General features: G+C 40.7%; 1 protein-coding gene across 1 annotated transcript in view; it reads left to right on the plus strand.

Moving 5' to 3' along the window:
* Positions 1-22,113, plus strand: part of RBL2 (RB transcriptional corepressor like 2) — a 57,305-nt gene that overhangs the window by 8,774 nt on the left and 26,418 nt on the right. Inside the window, exons 4-11 of the mRNA XM_062177520.1 lie at positions 1,854-1,918; positions 7,169-7,297; positions 9,439-9,599; positions 9,689-9,753; positions 10,879-11,065; positions 14,986-15,152; positions 19,622-19,731; positions 21,561-21,664. Of these exons, the coding sequence (XP_062033504.1) occupies positions 1,854-1,918; positions 7,169-7,297; positions 9,439-9,599; positions 9,689-9,753; positions 10,879-11,065; positions 14,986-15,152; positions 19,622-19,731; positions 21,561-21,664 (988 nt within the window). The remainder of the gene's footprint in view (positions 1-1,853; positions 1,919-7,168; positions 7,298-9,438; positions 9,600-9,688; positions 9,754-10,878; positions 11,066-14,985; positions 15,153-19,621; positions 19,732-21,560; positions 21,665-22,113) is intronic.

Raw genomic sequence — 22,113 nt, forward strand, 5'->3', positions numbered from 1 at the left:
TGGGGCAGGACTCTTCTAAGAGCTGGGTGACAGCATACTGAGATTGACACTGTTGTTACAGACAGGGAAAACAAGCCCCTGAGATGTTAAGTAGTTGACCAAGATCAGACAACTAAGTGTGGAGTTGTTACTGAAACTCAGAAATGTCTGTGACTGCAGAATCGTATGCTTTGTCATGACTGGATACTGCACCTCACATACACTGTTAAAAGTCTATCACTATTTATTGAAAGTATTTTTTAAGGTATTATGAAGGACAGAGATATTTAGAAGAAGAAAAAAACCAATCTATAGTCGCTTTTGTGGAGGAGTTTGCAGTGTAATTAGGGAGAGGAGGGAGGTATAAAGATTCCAGTTTGTAGCGTAACTTATAAAAGTCACGTGAATGCAGTCGATAATAGAAATATAGGATGTGTGAGGCAAAAAATAAATCTCATGTGAAAAAGCCAGTCAGGTACGGACGTGGAATAGGTAGAATAGGCCTTGGAAGTTCACATCAAGGATTTTGAGAGGTGAATTTAGAGATACAGAGCTTTCTAGGCAGAAGAAATGCCAAGAATAGATGCAGAAGCAGAAGAGCAAGAGGACATTTGGGAAAGAGGAGGTTAGTCGAGTTTTTTCTAGAGTCTTCAAGTTGTAGAGCCAGAATTTAGAATGACTTAAATATTAAGCTAAAAAAATTGAATTTTATCTTGGTGGGCAGTAAAAAATAGAAATAGTTTATCATGTGCCTATGCTAAAAAGGCTTCTCCTCCCACCCCATTCCCCTCCTGTGATGAGCAGAGAGAGATACAGAGTTCCCATCTGCTGGTTCAATCCCCAGATGTCCACAGTGGCCAAGGCTAGGCTGGGCCAGATCAAAGCAAAGAGCCAGGAATGCAACACAGGTCTCCCCAGGATCCAACTAGTTGAGCCATCACTGCTGCCTCCCAGGATGTGAATTAGTAGGAAGCTGGAGTTAGGAGCTGGAGCTCTGACCTGAACCCAGCTACTCTGATCTGGGACTTGGGTAATCTGAAACCATCTTAACCACTAAGCCAAACGCCTGCCTTGGGAGGCTAGTTTTAAAAACGAGGCACCGACCTTTCATCCTTGCCTAGAACTGATAAATTAAGTCTAGGATTATACCTAAGTAGAATAATCTTTTTTCACAGGTGAAGTGACTAGGGCCCGGGGCAAACACATCTACGAAGCTAATGATAGCAGTGGAACTAACTCGGGTCTCCTGGTCTCCTCCAGGGTATTTTGCTCTTCTTGGCAACTTATTAGAATAAGGCTGTTGGGATGTGAAGATCACAGATGTCTTGTCTAAACATTGGCAGAAGTTTTGGTAAAAAAGGAAAGCTTGAAGCAGGTCTGAAATTCCCTTAAGCAGATAACTTGTCAAAATACAAGTACTCTTAATGGAGGAAGTATAAGGAGTTATAGAAGGCTCAGATTTTTTGTTAAAATGTCTTTTGTGGCTTGACATAGTCTGGCATATCTTTAGGGAGAGAGGGCCTCGGTTCATCAGCCTCAGCCGTGATAAAGGGGAAAAATAAAAGGAAAGAAGCAGCATTAGCCTAAGGTCATGAAAGAACTATTGTTATTCATTCTATTTTTGACCTTATGTTTCCTGACCTTAGAAAACTTTAGGACTTCTTTAGAAATTTTTGAGGTGTCCTCTTTTCCTGGCTCCCAGTTGTCTCCTACCAGTGTTTGGTTGGGGGAGAACTTCTTGTGCATTTTCCTTGTGAAGCTGAAGTTCTCTCTAACAGTGGATTTTGTTTTGCACCTAGTTTACCATCGTTTGGAAGTCTTTCTCCGAGTCTTCTATTGTCTCATGACTTCTTTTTTCCTCTCACTCCCCAAAGGCGACAGCCCTGTACGGTGTCTGAAATTTTCCATTTTTGTTGGGTGCTTTTTATATATGCAAAAGGTAAGAAAGAATAATATTTATTTAGTTGTTAGTTTATTTAAATTTTCAGATAATTTTATCAACTTGTAACATATTGAAGTATTTTGCTGAAAATTTTCTCAAGCATTTTAATTCAGATTTTTAAAAAATATTGCTTTTTATAAGTCTTTGAATGTCTACAGTATTTGAGTCTTCTCTTATTAAATTGAAAATCCTTTAATTTTGTTCGTACATGTCTTCTCCATACAAAACTATTGTTCTGAACTATGGACTCTGAAAATGCATTACTCTGTGTATGCTTGTAGTTTGTGTTTTGAGCTGCTTTTTCATGACACATGTCTTGGTTGAGCAGTTGTCTTCAGAGTAGTTTAAATTACTTTTTGCATCTTGGAAAAATCAAATATATTTAACTATAATTTATTTTTTCTCCCTTTCTTCTCCTCTTTTTTAACCTACCCAAAGGTCTGCATTCATTGAAATACATCTCTTATTTTTTTGTCCTCTTTGTAATTCTGTGTAGAAATAATTTTTTGCAATCTAAAGGAGAAACTAGTTTGATAGCTTTTTCCTATATGCCATGGGGAATGCCTTTTCCCACTAAGATATAAAGCTAAAAACAAAGAATCACGGAACTGGAAAGGAGTTTCATAAATATAAGAAATTCTTATTAGGGTAGGGGTGGGAATATCCTGCCTGCTGGCCACTTAAGGCCTGCAAAATCATTTGATTGGGCCCTGTGAAGGCAACCACAGGTGGACTCAAAACTCAATAAATCTATAGCAGACTCATTTTTTTTTTTTTTTTAAGATTTATTTTATTTGAAAGGCAGAGTTAGGGAGAGAAGGAGAACTTCCATTAGCTGGTTTACTTCCCCAGATGGCCGCAATGGCCGAAACTGAATCAGGCCACCAAAGCCAGGAGCCAGGAGCTGCTTCTAGGTCTCCCACGTGGGTGAGGGACCCAAGCACTGCTTTACCAGGCCCATTAGCAGGGAGCTGGATTGGAAGCAAAACAGCTGGTGCCTATAAGGGATGCTGGTGTTGCAGATGACAGCTTTACCCGCTATGTCACAATGCCAGCCCCGAGCAGGCTAATTTTTAAGTTGATAATTTTGTATGGCTTGTGAATTATAACTGTCCAAAAGGCCCTTGGCAGAAAAAACAACAACAACAACAACAAAAAACTTCCCCACCCCTTCATTTGATGAACTAACTCAACTTACTCACTTTAGAAATTAGGCAACTTAGACCCCAAAGCTAGCTGCTAGGAATAGGGCTAGGATTTCAGCCCAGATCTCCTGCCTTCTGTTTTCGTGTTGAGTGAAGTCCTGTGGCAGGGATGAGTCAGTGCCATTGGTCTCCAGGTTTGATTTGTTTCATTACAGCTGGTCCTCTCATAGCTAGTTGGGTGAGTGTCATCCTTCCTTCCCTGAATTGCATGCTTGATTGAAAAGTCTCTGCCCACGGGGCATTGAAGTTAAGCCTCTGCCTGCAGTGCCTGCATCCCATATGGGTGCTGGTTCAAGTCCCGGCTGCTCCACTTCCAATTTAACTCCCTGCTAATGCACCTGGGAAAGCAGCAGAAGATGGCCCAAATACTTGGGCCCCTGCACCCACTTGGGAGACCTGGAAGAAGCTCTGGCTTCAGCCTGGCCCAGCTCTGGCCATTACTGCCACCTGGGGAGTGAACCAGCAGATGAAGATCTCTGCCTCTCTGTCTTTTCTCTCTGTATTTCTGCTTTTCAAATAAATAAATAAATCTTCAAAAAAAAAGTCTCTGGCCAGATGTGAGCTGTAAGTAACTGTTTTCCATCATGCTGGTATGTTTCTTTAGTGAAGATAAAGGTGATGTGATTAGTGGCATCGAGTAAAAGCTTAGGAATATATAAAACATTTTTAGAGTAGCTGCAACAAATTTGACTTATGTGGCTGGTATTATAAGTAATGCTCTTTTCATTTGGTTGTATTGGGCAGTTATGTATAAATTTAGGGATTCAGTTTCCCTTCTATTTTCTATGTGTGCTTAGGAGTAAATATTTTGCACTAGATATACTATAAATAAGGTTTTTTAGATTTATTTTATTTGAAAGGCAGAGTTAGAGAGGAAAAGACAGAGACTGAGAGAGAGAGATCTTTTGTTGGCTGGTTCATTCCCCAAATGGCCACATCAGGCTGAAGCTAGGAGTCAGGAGCTTCATCTGGGTCTCCCATGTGGCAGGGGCCCAAGGACTTAAGGAGCTGTCTTCTGCTGGTTTCCCAGGCCCATTAGCAGGGAGCTGAATTGGAAATGGAGCAGCTAGGACTTGAACTGGTGCCCATATGGGAGGCTGGCGCTACAGGCAGTGGTGTAACCTGCTGTGCCACAGTGCCGGCCCCTTAAAATAATTTTTATTGGGGTCCGCATTCTGGAGTAGCAGATTTAGCCTCTGTCTGTGATTCCAGCATCCCATGTAGGTGCTAGTCGGAGTCCCGGCTTTTTCACTTCCGATCTGGCTCCCTGGTAATGCATTTGGAAAGGCAGCAGAAGATGGCCCAAGTGTTTGGGTCCCTGCCACCCACATGGGTGACCTGGAGGGAGCTCCAGGCTCCTGGCTTTGACCTGGCCCCACCCCAGCCATTGTGTCCATTTGGAGAGTGAACCAATGGGTGGAATATCAATTCTCTCCCTTCCCTTCTCCCCCTCCCCATTTCTCCTCCTCCTCTCAGTAACCTGCCTTTCAAATAAATTTTTAAAAATCTTTTAAAAAATCATTTATTTACTTGAAAGGCAGAGGGACAGAGAGAGGGAAACAGATCTTCTATTGGCTACTTTGCTCACCAGATGTCCACAATAGCTAGGGGTGGGCTAGGAGCCTGAAACTCTTCCCCTTAGGTGGTAGAGACTCAAATACTTGAGCCATTACTTGGTGTATCCTGAATGTCACATTAGCAGGAAGCTAGAATTGGGAGAGGAGCCAGGACTTGAACCCTGGCATCTATATGGGATACAGGCATCCCAAGCAGCATCTTAACCATGGTGCCAAATAAAGAATTTTATTGTTCTTTTCATCACGCTTGTTCAACTGGGGTGGCATGGTTTTTGTCACTGCAATTAACTTGGTTGAATTTTGTTAGTTCAGTATGTAATTTGATCTGAAGAACCTTTGCCTTTTCACCGTCCACCTGTACAGTCTTAATGATACACTATGATCTTTTCTAATAGAAATTGGCCTTATTCAGTTCTTGAGGTGCACTGTTTTATAGCCACCTTTCTCCTGACTTCTGTAGCATATGAGATACCAGATTATCTCATTCCTGATAAATAAACCAACTCTTTGCCTGCTGTCTTTGTTGACTCCTAATGGCAGGTACACACCAGGGTCAAATTTGGGCTTGGCGAATGAAGGGCTTTGTGACCAGACCAGCGGGTGCTACTTCCTGTTTTACATGAATTCCTAAATCTTATTCCTTAGAAATAAGCCAATTCTGAAAGTCAAGCAAGTTTCCTTTTACCTATTACTTTTGCTGATTGAAAGATAAAATGCTTCACAAAGTGAAGTTCACTTGTAAGGTCAGGATTAGAAATGGAAAATATGTCATGTTAGGGTAGCCCTGGAATTTAAATTAGATCCTGATCTTTAGAGGCATTTTCAGCTTTTTGTTAGAAATAACTGTGCTGCAATTTTTGCCTTCTGTAGACCAGTGGCAAGTTTAGACTTGTCAGCGTGATGGGCTTTGTAGCTGGAATTCAGTAGGTGCTACTTCCTGTTTTACATATGTGGAACTGAGTATATTTAATATAGAACCTCTTTACATTAGAAACAAGCAAGTTAGTTTGGTTACATTAATGCAGAGTTTAATCTGTTAATTATAATTTGCCTTACTGGCAAAAGAATATTTTTTAATCTTTATTTCATTTATATTGATTTGTTGAGTGTTTCCATTTATACACAAAAGAGAATTGCTTATCCTGATATGTTGAAGTAAGCAATAACTTTCTTTGGAGAAAAGGAGAGGGTGAAAAATTGAATCAAAGCTATTTTGTGTGTGTGTGTGTGTGCGCGCGCGCTTGTATGCATTTGGGTAGGTATGAAAATGCTGAGGTGTAGAACTAATTCTTCAGATGTATGTTAGCTATTTAAATTGAATTCATCTGATAGTATAAGAGTATAAAATCAATGTGAAGAATATAAATGTGGTGTTTAAGCAAAAAAGGGATAGGCTTGAAGTTATGGAAGACTAGAACTGTATCTTAATTTCTAAGACTAAAGCTAGCTGCATATAAAAACTGCTTTCAGTGAGACTTAAACCACCACTACAGAAGTCATATATTTCTATTGGTTTAGATGTTGGTTTCTTATTTCTCTGTTAGCAAGCATTGGCAATTATCCTTGATGTGGTTCTAGAATTTAAATTTCTTTAATTGTGCTCTTGTTGCATTAATTCATATGTGCTTATACTATTATGTAGAAATGTATTTAAAATGTTACTTTTAGGACTCTGAGGAAAGGTTTTATTCTTTTCCGGTATTATTTGAGAAAGGTAATTACATGAATTTTTTCAGCTGTCCCCTTTTTCTAATTTTGATGATGGAATTTTTTAAAATATAAACACAATTTTTTATAGTTTTAGATAGTTTTTAAAGTTTATTTTTCAGAATTTTCTCTTTTTCTTGAAGATTTATTTATTTATTTGAAACTGAGTTACACAGAGAGAGGAGAGGCAGAGAAATAGAAAGGTCTTCCATCCGCTGGTTCACTCCCCAGTTGGCTGCAACGGCCAGAGCTGTGCCGATCCGAAGTCAGGAGCCAGGTGCTTCCTCTGGTTCTTCCCACAGGAGTGCAGGGGCCCAAGGACTTGGGCCATCTTCTACTGCTTTCCCAGGCCATAGCAGGGAGCTGGATCGGAAGTGGAGCAGCTGGGACACGAAGTGGCGCCCATATGGGATGCCGGCACTGAAGGCGGCGGCTTTACCCGCTACGCCACTGCGCCGGCCCCTCAGAATTTTCAAAAAGCAGGCTGAAGACAAGTTTTACTCAGGTACTAGGTATTTAATAGGTGCTTATTAAATGAATGGCGTTTTTAGGAAACATTGAGTTTTCACTTAATTCTTTGAAACATTAAAATATAAGGATAGTTATCTCTAAATGTCAATTTTCCAGAAATATTTCTTGAGCCAACTTTGTACAAGCTATAATGACATTATAGTTTAAGAAGAAAATATTTTAAAGTGTTATAAAGGTGGTGTTACTTTAACTGCATTTAATTTAGCTGTTCATAATCCTTTCTATAGGTAATTTCCCCATGATTAGTGATGATTTGGTCAATTCTTACCATCTTCTGTTATGTGCTTTGGACTTAGTTTATGGCAATGCCCTTCAGTGTTCCCATCGTAAAGAACTTGTGAACCCAAATTTTAAAGGTAAGTTTGTACATCAAAGATATGTGGACAACCCACATTCCTATATTATGTTTACTCTTGGGAGTGGTTTCTTAGCATCAGAGAACATATTTTCAAGCTTCTCTCACGATAGTTGTTCAGGATACTTATTATCGGGAGTCAAGCTCTTTATGAAAACCATTTTTCTTTTTTTTTTTCCCCCAGAGATTGATTTATTTATTTGAAAGGCAGAGTTAGAGAGAGAAAGAGAGAGAGATATCTTCCATCACCTGGTTCATTCCCCAAATAGCCCCAACAGTGAGGGCTGGGCCACACTGAAGGTGGAAGCCAAGTGCTTCATCCAGGTCTCCTACGTGGGATTCAGGAGCCCATACACATTCCACTGCTTTCCCAGGCACATTAGCGGGAAGCTGGACCAGAAGTGGAGCAGTCAGGACTGGAACTGCTCATATTGGATGCTAGCATTGTAGGCAGCTACTTAACCAGCTGTGCAGCAGTGCCAACTCCATGAAAACATTCTTCATAAAAGCAACTGCAGATCTCACAGAGGTTAAAGTCTTGTGACAGTTTAAGAAGTTTCTGAAATATGTGAGGGTACTTCAGAAAGTTTGTGGACAATGAGCTTTTTGAGGTACCCTCCTATAATCAGCAAGGAGAAAGCATTTAGAAACTGGGAGCAGCGAAGATGCTGTGAAAGCTATTAGTGTTTTCTCACTTTGGCAAGCTCTGTGCCTGAGACGCTGGAGGAGGTCAAAGCGGGCTTACTGAGAGTCTTCATTTTTAATTGTATAGACCAGGAGTTATGGTTCTAAAGTAAATAAAATGAACATCCCTTTCCTAAACTAACAGATGTACGGAAACAATAATTATTTTAACTATGCATTTAGTAGGCTTTAAGGTATGTAATTTCTATGAAAGATTTACAATTTAGAGGCCAAATTAAATATTACAAAGCAAATATTACATTCAATAATGCTCTTGCTGTTTGAATAATAATACCATGATAGGATTCTGGATGATTGTCAATTTTGGGCTGCTTCCAGTTAGAATTGCAGCTTATTTACCTGTCAAGATGTGTGTGTGTGTGTATATATATATATATATATTTTTTTTTTTAAGATTTATTTATTTATCTGAAAGAGCCACAGAGAGGCAGAGGCAGAGAGAGAGAGGTCTTTGAACCAGCGCCTATAAGGGGTACCAGCATTGCAGGTGGCAGCCCCACCCACTATGCCACAGCGCTGGCCCCTCAAGAGATATATTTATAGATAGATAGATAGATAGATAGATATAAATATATTTTTGAAGGTTTTTTTTTTGTTTGTTTTAAGATATATATTATTTTTTGAAAGACAGAGTTACAGAGAGAGAGAGTCTTCTATCCACTGGTTCACTCCCCAAAAGACCACAAAAGCCAGAGCTGCGCTGATCTGAAGCTAGGAGCAAGGAGCTTCTTCCAGATCTCCCACTTGGGTACAGGGGCCCAAGGACTTGGGTCATCTTCTACTGCTTTCCCAGGCCATAGCAGAGAGCTGGATCGGAAGTGGAGCAGCCAGGTCTAGAACCGGCGCTGTGTGGGATGCGGACACTGCAGGTTGGGGCTTTACCCACTATGCCACAGCGAGGCCCCAAGATATATTTTTAAAATTAGCAAAGTTAATTCATTTGGTGAATTGATGTTCCTCATATTCTTTCTGTAATTTCTCCCATTTTCTTTCCACTCTTTTTTGTATTTCTAAATGGCTGTTTCCTTTCATTTTTACTCTCTCGTATTTTTGCTTATTTCTCTTGTGCTGAACCTATGACAAGAATAAACTAGATTAATATGATAAGCACACTTAATATAATTAAATCAAAGTATGTAATCTTTGAACAGGAGCATTAGCAGAGTGCTGGATTGGAAGTGGAGCAGCCAGACAGGAAACGGTGCTCTGGTATTAAATGTGGACATCCCAAGGGGCGGCTTTACCCACCATGCCACGATGCCGCTCCTTTCTGTTTTTTGGGATATATTTAAATGGAGACAAATTAGGCATATGTACACTATTTCCTATACATCCATATGCTAAATCATGCTGATTAGACTTATTTATATTTTAATTTGTTAAAGTTTAGTTTATTGAGTGTTAACTGGTACACGTTTGTGATTCTGTGTGTCATAGGCTTATCTGAAGATTTTCATGCTAAGGATTATAAACCTTCCTCTGACCCACCTTGTGTCATTGAGAAACTCTGTTCCTTACATGATGGCCTGGTTTTGGAAGCAAAGGGAATAAAGGAACATTTTTGGAAGCCTTATATTAGGAAACTTTATGAAAAAAAGGTTTGTAAGTAGCAAAGAAATAAAATGAAATTGTTTTCTAGAGGACTTGATTTAATATCATGACATAAGTCTCTCTTCTTTCATCATAGCTACTTAAGGGAAAAGAAGAAAATCTTACTGGGTTTTTAGACCCTGGGAATTTTGGCGAGAGCTTGTAAGTACTTCTGTTACAAAATCGTTATGGTATTTTAAGTGGTATGCTTATACAACCTCAGAGTTTAGTGTTCTTATTGTTTGTACTCTGGAAATTTCATTTGAAATTTTATTTATTTACATTTTATTTGAAAGGCAGAGAAACAGAGATCTCCATCTGTTGATTCTCTTCTCAAATGCCTGCCAGGAGCCCAGAACTCAGTCTCATTCTCCCACGTGGGTGGTAGGGGCTCAAGTACCTGAGCCATCACTGCTGCCTTCCAGAGTGTCCAGTACCAGAAATCTCAAATTAGAACCTAAGCAGCATCTTGACTAACCGGTGCACCAAATGCACATGCCCATAAGTGCATGTTTTAAATGTATTGAAAAGTATGACTATACTTTAAAGTTTTGTTATGGTTCGAATATAAATTTTTGAATAGGGCTGGCGCCATGGCTCACTTGGCTAATCCTCCGCCTGCGGCGCTGGCATCCCATCTGAGTGCCAGTGTAGTCCCGGTTGCCCCTCTTCCAGTCCAGCTCTCTGCTGTGGCCCAGGAAGGCAGTGGAGGATGGCCCAAGTGCTTGGGCCCTGCACCCGCATGGGAGACTAGGAGGAAGCACCTGGCTCCTGGCTTTGGATCGGCGCAGCACGCCAGCCATAGCAGCCATTTGGGGGGTGAACCAACAGAAGGAAGACCTTTCTCTGTCTCTCTCTCTCTCTCTCACTGTCTAACTCTGCCTGTCAAGTAAGTAAATAAATAAATAAATTTTTGAATAAAGAAATTCTTTTGAATCTTTACAGGTGAAAAATGGTGATGTAGGAAGACTTAGGTCTTGGAGGTCCCTAGAACAGCTGGGATAGTTGAGCTTCTTACCAGAAGTTGCCCTATCAGGCAAATACCTGCCCTGAAACAACATCAGCAAAATATCCTTACCGTGTGATGCATGAGTATAGTGCAGCAAGCTTACTTTTTTACTCCTCAGTTTTTATCATTAGCAGTGATCCCACTAAAATTTAAGTTTTAAAAATATTACTAGAACTTTTAGTTGCAAAGGAAAAGAAAAATATTTAAATAGCCTAGAACATCAAATGAAAGGATAGTTCTGTGAAAGAGTACTTTTTTCCCCATTTTTTTTCTTCCAGTAAAGCCATCAATAAAGCCTATGAGGAGTATGTTCTATCTGTTGGGAATTTAGATGAACGTGTATTTCTTGGAGAGGATGCTGAGGAGGAAATTGGAACTCTCTCGAGGTGTCTGAACACTGGTTCAGGAACAGAGACTGCTGAAAGGGTGCAGATGAAAAACATATTACAGCAACATTTTGACAAGGTGAGCTGAGCCATGCCAGAAGCATAGTACGGGAGCAGTAAGCTGGGCGTTGTGTTTTGTTTGGTGCTTCCTGATGTGTGTTTTGCTTGCTTCCAGTATGAAAAAGGAAATTCCTATCATATTTCTCTTAATTGAAAAAGTATCCTTATGTTTATGGATTTACTTTTTATTAACATCAACTTTCAAAGATTTTAATTAGGTCTGAGAAAAAGAGAACTTATATAAATTTAAATAAATGTATCACGTTGATAATTGTTCTTGAAAAGCTAGACCAACAATATGCAACCTTATACATAATGGACACAGTAGGCATTTAGCAAATGTTAACGGGTCTGGATTAGGGCCTTCAGTTAAGGGACTAGAGAAACAGAATCCACAGTCTTTAAGAAAATTCTTTTGGCTGGCGCCGCGGCTCACTAGGCTAATCCTCTGCCTGTGGTGCCCGCACCCCGGGTTCTAGTTCCAGTCGGGGTGCCAGATTCTGTCCCGGTTGCTCCTCTTCCAGTCCAGCTCTCTGCTGTGGCCCAGGAGTGCAGTGGAGGATGGCCCAGGTCCTTGGGCCCTGCACCTGCATGGGAGACCAGGAGGAAGCACCTGGCTCCTGGCTTCGGATCGGTGCAATGCGCCGGCCGTGGTGGCCACTTGGGGGGTGAACCAACGGAAAAAGGAAGACCTTTGTCTCTCTCTCTGTCTCTCTCACTGTCTAACTCTGCCTGTCCAAAAAAAAAAAAAAAAAAATTCTTTTAAACTGAGTTACAGGATCATGTGATGTTATTTCAAGTAGACACTTAGGAATTTCCCTTCTGTTACATGGTGTTCACATAAAATACGGTGCTTTTGAAAAGTGCCTCTGGAGGCAGTATAAATAATCCAAGGAGCAACTCACCTGTAGGTGAGCTGCTTCAGTCTTGAGACTGGTCTACTTATTCATTCAGCAAATATTTTACAGGTGTTTAAAATGCCAGATTGTGTCCTGGACACTGGAGATACAGCACTGAACCAAACAGCCACTAATACCCTGTTCTAAAGAGCTTATGGACCAGTGTGGGTAGATAGAAAATAGATAACCAAAAAAAGTAATAAAGTATGTCAGATGATGATATTTGGGAAAAATAGAGTAGCAATACAGAGTATTTGGGGGAGGGGAGAGCAAGTGAGTGGACCTTGGGCTGTTAGAGACAAGGTGATTGGGAGAGGTGTCTCTCAGAAGGTAATAGTCACAGAGACCTGAAGTGAGGAAGCAAGCCATGTAGGTGACTGGGGAAACGTATCTGCAGTCAAGAGAATAACAAGTGCAAAGCCATAATGTAGGAATGTGATTCCAGGGACAGTGAGAACATGGAAGGAGTGAGGAAGAGTGGCAGGATATGAGGAGAAGAGGGAGTAGGAGGGCTGGGCTTTTGCTGTTCTGTGATTAGATGAAAGTCATCGAGGGCTTATTGAGGAGAGTGACCCCACAGTGATCTGATGGACATTTTTTACAGGTCTTCAGGGGAAGTAGCGTGAGGATGGAAGTAGGGAGGTAAGAGATTATTGCAGTGATTCTGGTGATAGTTCCTGATGGCTTGATTCAGAGAAGCGGTTGTATTTGGGTGGTATTTTGGAGGTAATGCAAGATTTACAGATGTGTTGGGTCCAGGGTATGAGAGAAAGAGAAAAGCGTCATCACTCTGGGGGGACTGTAAAAGCTAAAATCCTTACAGATGCCTGGAAGGTCTTAAGTGATCTCCTGCCTCTCTAAATGCATCTCCTACTGCTTTCCTCCTCGCCCATTCTGTGCCCGCCATATTAGCTTCCTTCCAGTCTTCAGTTATGCTGAGCACACTGCAACCTCAAAATCTTTGCCCTGCTGTTTCCTCTGCCTAGATTATGTTTCTCCAAGACACTCGTGTGGCATACTCTTAACTTCCTCCCTGCATGCTGGTCTCAGATAACCTGACTGCTACATAAACCAGTAACCACCAACTTCCTCCTCAACCCTCAGGATGTCCTTTCCCCTTTACTTTGTACTTCGTGTTCCTCTTAGCATTTGTCACTGTTTAAGAGTAAGCGAGTAGGTAAAAAGAATTAGTGTCTGTCTCCCTGCATTAGAATTTAAACTTTTAATGACTTCTGTGACTAGTATTGTATGTAGTGCTTGTCGTATAGTAGACATTCCAAGTATATTATTTACTATTGACATTGAAAGGCAACAGCAAGTCTGGGGGTCAAATCAAGAGTTAGTTATTAACATGTTAAGTGCAAGATGTCTTTTAGGCCTCCTAGTGGAGACGTTGAGTTGGCAGTTTCGAAATTCAAAACTGGAGTTCATAGCAGAGGTGTTGTAGGATACGGATGGCTTTTAAAGCTACAGAATGAGGAAAGATGACCTAGCAGTACACGTTGATAGGGAATAAAAAAGAAGTCTAAGGACAGAGCTCTGAGACATTCCAAATTTTATGTCTTCACTTGCAGAAGGAATTCCTAATTAAAAAAAAATGTCAATTTCATATTTATACTTGAGTTAAGGCAAGAGACCTCTTGGTGAGGATGCACGGGAAGCTTTAAGCGTTTGAACAGTGCTGACGAGAAACCGCATGCTGCCCTTGAGGAGTCTGGGCAGGAAGCTGTTTGTGGTTGTCACACCTGGTGTCCTTTGTGAAACCACTACTACCTGTAGAGGATGTGGTTATATGCTGCTAGGTGCTACTGATTCTCCTGTTTGTCCAAGAGCACATTGGTTTATAAACAGTGAAGAAGCAGGCTGCAAGAGACCTTGACACACTGAGAGCAGCCTTCTGAATATAGCTCATCTACCCAGATCATTTTATTGACTTAAAACATTATATAGTGAATTTCTTTGAAACAAAGTGATGGTCTTAGCGCTACTGCTGTTGAAGACATGGAGAGAGTATGTAGATTTATTTCTATATGTTGAATTTCTGTGTTTTTCTGTACCTTGTGAAACTTGAATAATTTGTTCTATTGCCAGGTGAAAATTTAGGGTGAAAATTTTGCAAGATGTTTTTAAAACTCTCTAGGATATGTTCACTTAATACATAGGAAAAGTGGTTTATCTTGAATACTAAAAGACACTATTAAGTTCTTAACCTTTTAGGGTTTATTTGGAAAATGAAGGAAGATATTTTATTAGCAGATGTACTAATGGTTAAATTCTTGGATACTAAGTCATTCATATCTTTTTAATTTTTATACTCAAGAATGTTGATTTTAACTTTTTTTATATATTCTAGTAACTAAAGGTAGAGAAGAGATAGGAAGACTGATGAAGACTGCTCTGCATCTGGCTGTCTTTTTGGGGAATGTTTTAATCCTTCTCTCTGGAGCAAATTTTTTTTAAAGATTTATTTATTTTGTATTTGAAAGAGTTATAGAGAGGGAGAGGCAGAGAGAGAGAGAAAGAGGTCCCATCCACTGGTTCACTCCCCAAATGGCCATGATGGCTGGGGCTAGGCCAGATCATAGCTAGGAGCCAGGAGCTTCCTCCCAGTCTCCCCGTGAGTGCAGGGGCCCAAGGATTTGGGCCGTCTTCTGCTTTCCCAGGTGCATTAGCAGGTTGCTGGATGGGAAGTGGAGCATCAGGGACTTGAACCAGCTCCCATATGGGATGCCAGCATTGCAGGCAGGGGCTTTAACCTGCTGCACCACAGCATTGGCCTCAAGATTTAATTTTTGAGAGACTGACTTTTAGTTTGCTAAAATACAAATTGTTTTCTCATTCATCTTTATATGGATGGATGATGGTGGCTCTTAGTGGTGTTATGTTTAAATTCTAGGAATGGTGTTGTTTGAGTTGCTAAAATTAAATGGCATTGTAAAGATAAAGTCTGATTGACTTGAATTCCAGTTTGTGAACTCTTTAGGTCTTTCTGACTGAAAATAATGTCCTTTTTTTTTAATTCTTAATTTTTCTCCTTTAGTCCAAAGCACTTAGAATCTCCACACCACTTACTGGTGTGAGATACATTAAGGAGAACAGTCCTTGTGTGACCCCAGTTTCTACAGCAACACACAGCTTGAGTCGTCTGCATACGATGCTGACAGGCCTCAAGAATGCACCAAGTGAGAAACTGGAACAGATTCTGAGGTAAGTTTGAGCCCTGTAAGCCTTCCAAGACTTGATTGTTTACTATTTTCCCAAGTTCTATTTCATTTTTCACTGTTAGCATACCTTAATTCACCCACTACTTTTATGTCTGTTGCATGCCCAATCCTGTTGTTTATCAGTAGAAGGCATAACAATATTAGCTGTATAGATGAAGATCATCTTTCTTCGGAATTCTATAATGTAGTAGAAGGGTCAGTAACTAACAACACTGGACAAATAGAACAAAGCACCAAAATGTCTTCTTCCCAGATGTTCTGTCCTGAGATTTCAGAGAGGCAGGGGTGGGAATGGGAGGTGTCGGTGGATGGGAGTTATCAGTGGACTTCACCAAGAGGATTGAGCAAAGTTCTGAAGGGTGGATCAGAGATATGAGGTTGACAGAGTTCCGTGTGTTCATGAAGCAAGACAGAAACTACTGTAACTTTGCTAAGCTCTGTAAAATATTCTTAGTCTGCAAACAAGCTTAATTGACTTTCGTTCCTTTGATCTGCCTAAGACTGGTAGGAAAATCAGTGAGCCTTAGTGAAAAACATAGTAGCCTGAATCTATCTCATAGCAAGTTTATTTGAAAAAATTGTCTACAAGGTCCTTCCTTGGTCCTAAAACTTTTTGGTGTTGTTTTTAAAGATTTATTGATTTAATTGAAAGGCAGAGTTACAGAGAGGCAGAGACAGAGAGAAAAAGATCTTCCATCTGCTGGTTTACTCCCCAAATGGCCGCCACGGCCAGAGCTGAGATGATCTGATGCCAGGAGCCTCTTCCAGGTTTCTCATGTGGGTGCAGGGGCCCAAGTACTTGGGCCATCTTCTACTGCTTTCCTAGGCCATTAGCAGAGAGTTGGATCATCCAAAATGGAACAGCCGGGTCTTGAACAGTCACCCATATGGGACGCCAGCACTGCAGGTGGCGGCTGCTACACCACGGTGCTAGCCCTGGTCCTAAAACTTTATGATTTGGTAATATACACCTATACACCCTAGAAGCCGTTTTGTTTCTGGTATATGGAATTAAGAAGACTCTGTATACATACATGAATTCCCTTTCATAGCTATGCTCTTTCTTTTCTTTTTATTTTTTTTTATTTTTTTTTATTTTTTTATTTTACAGGTAGAGTTATAGACAGTGAGAGAGAGAGAGAGACAGAGAGAAAGGTCTTCCTTTCATTGGTTCACTCCCCAAATGGTCGCTACGACTGGTGCTGCGCCAATCCAAAGCTAAGAGCCAGGTGCTTCTTCCTGGTCTCCCATGCGGGTGCAGGGGCCCAAGCACTTGGGCCATCCTCCACTGCCCTCCTGGGCCACAGCAGAGAGCTGGACTGGAAGAGGAGCAACCGGGACTAGAACCCGCTGCCCCAACCGGGACTAGAACCCGGCGCCCATATGGGATGCCGGGGTGCAGGTGGAGGATTAGCCTAGTGAGCCACAGTGCCAGCCCCATAGCTATGCTCTTTAAACATCAAGGTTGAATAATTTTCCCTTTATTCTTTTTTTTTTTTTTTAAGATTTTTAAAATTTATTTGAAAGGCAGAATTAATGAGAGAGAGAGAGAAGAAATGACAGAGAGAGAAAGATCTTCTATCCCCTGTTCATTCCCTCAAATGCCTGCAATGACTGGAGCTGGGCTTGTCCAAAGCCAGGAGCCAGGAGCATCTTCTAGATCTCCCACGTGGGGCCAGGGGCCCAAGGACTTGGGCCATTTTATGGCACCTTCCCAGGCACATTAGCAGGAAGGTGGATTGGAAGTAGAGCAGCTGGGATGCGAATGGGTGCCCATATGGGAGGCTGGTGCCACAGCAGTAGCTTTATCTGCTACACCACAGCACCGCCCCTCCCTTTATTCTTAAGTTCAGTTGTGATTTATATTCAGTAAGTTGTGTCTATATATGGTCTCTCCCTAAGTCATGCTCTCTATGTGTCTGTATATGGTCTCTCCCTAAGTCAAGTTGTTTGCCTTGAAATTAGAAACATTTTATAAATATATTTTAATCTATACCTTTTAGATCTCTCTACATTCTCTAACCATAAGATGTTCTTGTATCATTAAGTTCCAATAATGTGGTTAAATATTACCAATAGATGCTTGGTAAATCCAAAGGGTCCAGTTTTGTAAAAAGTTACATTGATAAATAAAAATTCTGCCTGTATATGTTATTCAGTAATCATCTCTAGCAGGATTATCACTGATTTTTATTTTTTAAACATACTATATTTTTGCAGTGAATATATATTTATGATCAAGATAAAAGCACAGTTAAAAAAGCCCACATGGTGATAATTTTTATTTCATAAGATGCTTCTGCATTGAAATATATATTGCTTTCTAATAAAAATTAGTGAAATAAACTTATTTTAGGGAGAAAAATGTAGAATTCTAGTAATAGTTTATATGAGTCTTTGACATAGAATAAATACTCCATCATTTATTTGCTTCCAGGAATTCTTTTTTTTTTTTTTTCTTCATTTCAGAGGTGAAGAGACAGAGTGAGCATGTGAATGTGTGTGCATGGACGCTGCAATCCACTGGTTCACACACAAAGTGGCTGCAGCTGGGAGCCAGGAAATCAATGCAGCTTTCCCATGTGGATGGCAGGAGCCCAATTACTTGAGCCATCACTGCTGCTGTAGCAGGAAACTGGAGTCAGGAGTAGAGTTAGAAGTGGAGCTGGGTATCAAACCCAGGCACTCTAATACGGGACATGGGCATGTTAATGTCAACCACTAAGTGAACCTTTCAGTTTATTTATTTATTTTATTTATAAGGCAGAGAGCTAGAGCAGGGGAAAGAGAGATAGTGATAGACAAAGATCTTCCACCCACTGCTTCACTCAGAATGCCTGCACTAGCTGGGACTCAGCTGCAGCCAGGCCATGAGAGCTCAATCTAGGTCTCACTGGATGGCAGGAACCCAAGTACTAGAGCCATCATGTGCTGCCTCCCAGGGTGTGCACTTGCAGGAAGCTGGAATCAGAAGTGAAGTTGAGGCTGCAACCCAAACACTCCTTTATGGATTGTGGGTATCCCAAGTTATGTTTTCTTTTTTTAAAGATGTATTTATTTATTTGAAAAGCAGAGATACAAAGAGAAAGAGAGAGAGATAGATTTTTCATCCTCTGGCTCACTCCCTAAATGGCTACAATGGCTGGGACTGGGCCCATCCAAGGCCAGGAGCCAGGAACTTCATCTGAGTTTCCCATGTGGGTATAGGGGCCCAAGTAGTACTTGGTACATCTGCTGCTGCTTTCCCATGCGCATTAACAGGGAGCTGGATTAAAACTGGAGCATCTGGGATTCAAACTGGCACTCACATGGGATGCTGGCACTGCAGGTGGAGGCTTAACCTTGTATGTCATAGCGCCAGTCCCCAAGTCATTTTTTTTTTAAGGTTTATTTATTTATTTGAAAGTCAGATTGACAGAGAGGCAGAGACAGAGAGAGAGGTCTTCCATCCTCTGGTTCACTCCCCAAATGGCCAGAGCTGGGCCAAACTGAAGCCAGGAGTGAGGAACTTCCTTTAGATCTCCAATGTGGATGCAGGGGCCAAGGGCTCGGGCCATCTTCTACTGCTTTCCCAGGCCATAGCAGAGAGTGGGATTGGAAGTGGAGCAGCCAGGATTTGAACTGGCACCTGTATGGGATGCTGGCACTGCAGGTGGCAGCTTTACGCACTATGACACAGTGTCGGCCCGCCCAAGTCATGTTTTTACTATTATACGAAATATCTTCACCTCCTCACTACCCTGGCATGAGTTCTTAATGGGACTACTGCTGTCTAGGGAAGCAGTTAAAGACCATTTTGGTTGTCATCAGTGAATGGGGATGGGTAAAACAGGTGGGAGGGAGCCAGTCACAGACGTCAAATGGCCCTGGCCAGTATTGTTAAAGTTACTGCCGTAAGGGGCCAGCGCTGTGGCGCAGTGAAGCACCAGCATCCCATGTGGGTGCCGGTTCTAGTCCCGGCTGCTCCTCTTCCAATCCAGATCTCTGCTATGGCCTGGGATAGCAGTAGAGGATGGCCCAAGTCTTTGGGCCCCTGCACCCACGTGGGAGACCTGGAAGAAGCTCCTGGCTCCTGGCTTCGGACTGGCTCAGCTCTGGCCGTTGCGGCCATCTGGGGAGTAAACCAGCAGATGGAAGACCTCTCTCTCTCTGTCTCTACCTCTCTCTGTAACTCTGTCTTTCAAATAAATAAAATAAATCTTAAAAAAAAAAAAGTTACTGCAGTAAAAAATGCAGTTGCACAAAAGATGTGTATTTTCACTCAAAACAATAGTATCACTACCTTTCACAAGATATATGACATTTCCTGTATTTATTTGTGAAGTACACAAATATAGTTTTTGTTCAAAATACTTTTTATTTTTATGTTAGTTAAACTACAGAGTTGTGAACTTTTATCTGTTTGTGACTTGGTAAGATCTTTAAATTATATAATTTCTTATGACTCTTTAGGACATGTTCCAGAGATCCAACCCAGGCTATTGCTAACAGGTTGAAAGAAATGTATGAAATGTATTCTCAGCATTCCCAGCCAGATGAGGACTTTAATAATTGTGCTAAAGGTAAGGTGTTTAAAATTACCTATGAGGGATCTTCAAAAAGTTCATTAAAATGTATGTTATTAAACAAACCTATTCATGGATTTCAAATTCTTTTGCATCAAAATAAACTGGGGTGGGTATTAATTATTATATTAATTAATATAATGTATTAATTAGTTAAGATGCTGCTTAGGATACTTGGATTCCATTTCTGCTTTCGATTCCAATTTCTTGCTGATGTGTACCCTGGGATACTACAATGATAGCTGAAGAGGGTGAGTCCCTGCCACCCATGTGGGAGACTTGGATTGAGTTCCTTTCCCCTGGCCTGGCCCAGCCCCAACTATTGCAGGCATTTAGGGGGTGAACCAGTGGGTAGAAGATCATTTTCTGTGCTTATCTGTCTCTCTCTCTCTCTCTCTGTATTTCACTTTTTAAAGTGAGCTTTTTTTTACTTTTCCATTTTTTGACACACTCTTGTATACTTCTCTCATCTTTAAAATTTTTTTTTAATTTTCATTTTCTTTGAAAGGCAGAAAGAGAGGAAGAGACAAGGAAAGAGAGAGAGGGATTGTCCATCTGCTAGTTCAGTCCCCAAATGTCTGCAACAGCCGGGGCTGGGACAGGAAGAAACCAGGAGCCCGAACTCAATACAGGTCTTCCACATGGGTGGCAGAGACTCAAGTAGTTGAACCATCATCCATTGCCTCACAGGGTGAGAGTTAACAGGAAGCTGGATCAGAAACGAAGTGGCTGGGACCTGAACCAGGCACTCCCGGATGGGATATGGCCTTCCCAAACAGTCACTTAACTGCTGTGACAAGCACCCATCCCCTTTTCTCATCTCTGATGTTTTGCATGGAGTCCTTTCTTAGCAACTGAGTCAGAAATATGAGGAAAGTATTTGTGACTGTAGCTTGAGGGTGGAATGTGGCTGTTCAATTTTTATTTTTGTCAAATGATTTGTGTGATTTCTCAGAAATTTCATACTTCCTATCTTTATTACTTTGGACTTCTGATACTTTTTTATTTTACATTATTTAGTTTGCATGTGTAAACTGCAAATTATGTAGAAGTGTTGTAGATATTCAATATATTCAGAACAAGCACAGAAGATAGAGCTGTTTATGTGCCCAAACCTGGCCTGGGAGTTTTCTCATGCGAGAATTGGAATCAAGTACAGTTGTCCTGTGGTATACACAGGAGATTGGTTCTAGGATTCTGTCACTGTCCCCAGGATACCAGAATCCACAGATGCCTAAACCCATTATATGAAATGGCATAATATTTGCACATAAGCTAGGCACATCCCCCTGTGTTCCTTAAATCATCTGTAGATTACCTGTAACACTTAATACTGTGTAAGTGCTTTGTAAATAGCTGTTATACTGCATGGTTTAGGGAATTTGACAAGAAAAAATTTGTGCTTGTTCAGGATAGACTCAACACTTTCAGCCTAACTGTGTAGTACATATCAGCAGTAAAAAATTTTCAGTCTATAGTTGGTTGAATCTGTGTGTGCAGAGGGCTGACTGTGTTTTTGAAACACAGTACCAATTACATACGTAGGGCTGTTTTGTTCAAATATATTGAGAAATAGGGTTTGACTCTTAGTGGAATGCTATTACAGTTTATATACAATTTCTATTTTATAATTTAGAACAATGAAAATGTTACCGTGAAGAATCGTAGGGATAACTGGAACAGCAGTTATATGAAGTGTAGATGTAGATATCTGAAGTGCAGGTTGATTTTTAAATTTAATTTTTTAGGTGGAGAGGGAAGGATGGGTGTTCGCTTCTGCAGTGTTTCTTTGTATGTGATTTTTATGGCTTTGGTTATTTTTACAGAAACGGCCAGCAAACATTTTCGTTTTGCAGAAATGCTTTACTATAAAGTATTAGAATCTGTTATTGAACAAGAACAAAAAAGACTGGGAGACATGGATTTATCTGTGAGTAAGATAATGGAGTATTGATAAGCACTAAAACAGCTTCTTTCCTGCCCCATGCACAAAAATTAAAAAAAAAAAAAAAGCTTTTACCTTTAGCCCCCAGTAATCTGTTTCTACTTTTTTCTCATTATTATTTTGTAAATTCATCATTGTTATATGTCTCATGTAAGTGCACTATGCGGTTTTATCCTTTTGTATCTGGCTGATTTCACTTAGTGTAACATGCATGTTGAGAATCGGAATTTCTTTCCATTTTAATGCTGAGTAATCATCCATATATAAACCACATTTTGTTTGTTCACTCATATGCTGATATACATTTGGAATGTTTCTATGTTTTGGCTACTGTAAAGCTGCTATGAACATTGGTGTATAAGTTTGTGTTTGAGTCCTTGCTTTTAGTTTTTCTGGGTTCTTTATCTGTAGAAATGGAATTGTTGGGTCTTTTT

The sequence above is a fragment of the Lepus europaeus genome, chromosome 19 (genome assembly GCF_033115175.1).
Source record: "Lepus europaeus isolate LE1 chromosome 19, mLepTim1.pri, whole genome shotgun sequence".
NCBI classification, from domain to species: Eukaryota; Metazoa; Chordata; class Mammalia; order Lagomorpha; family Leporidae; genus Lepus; species Lepus europaeus.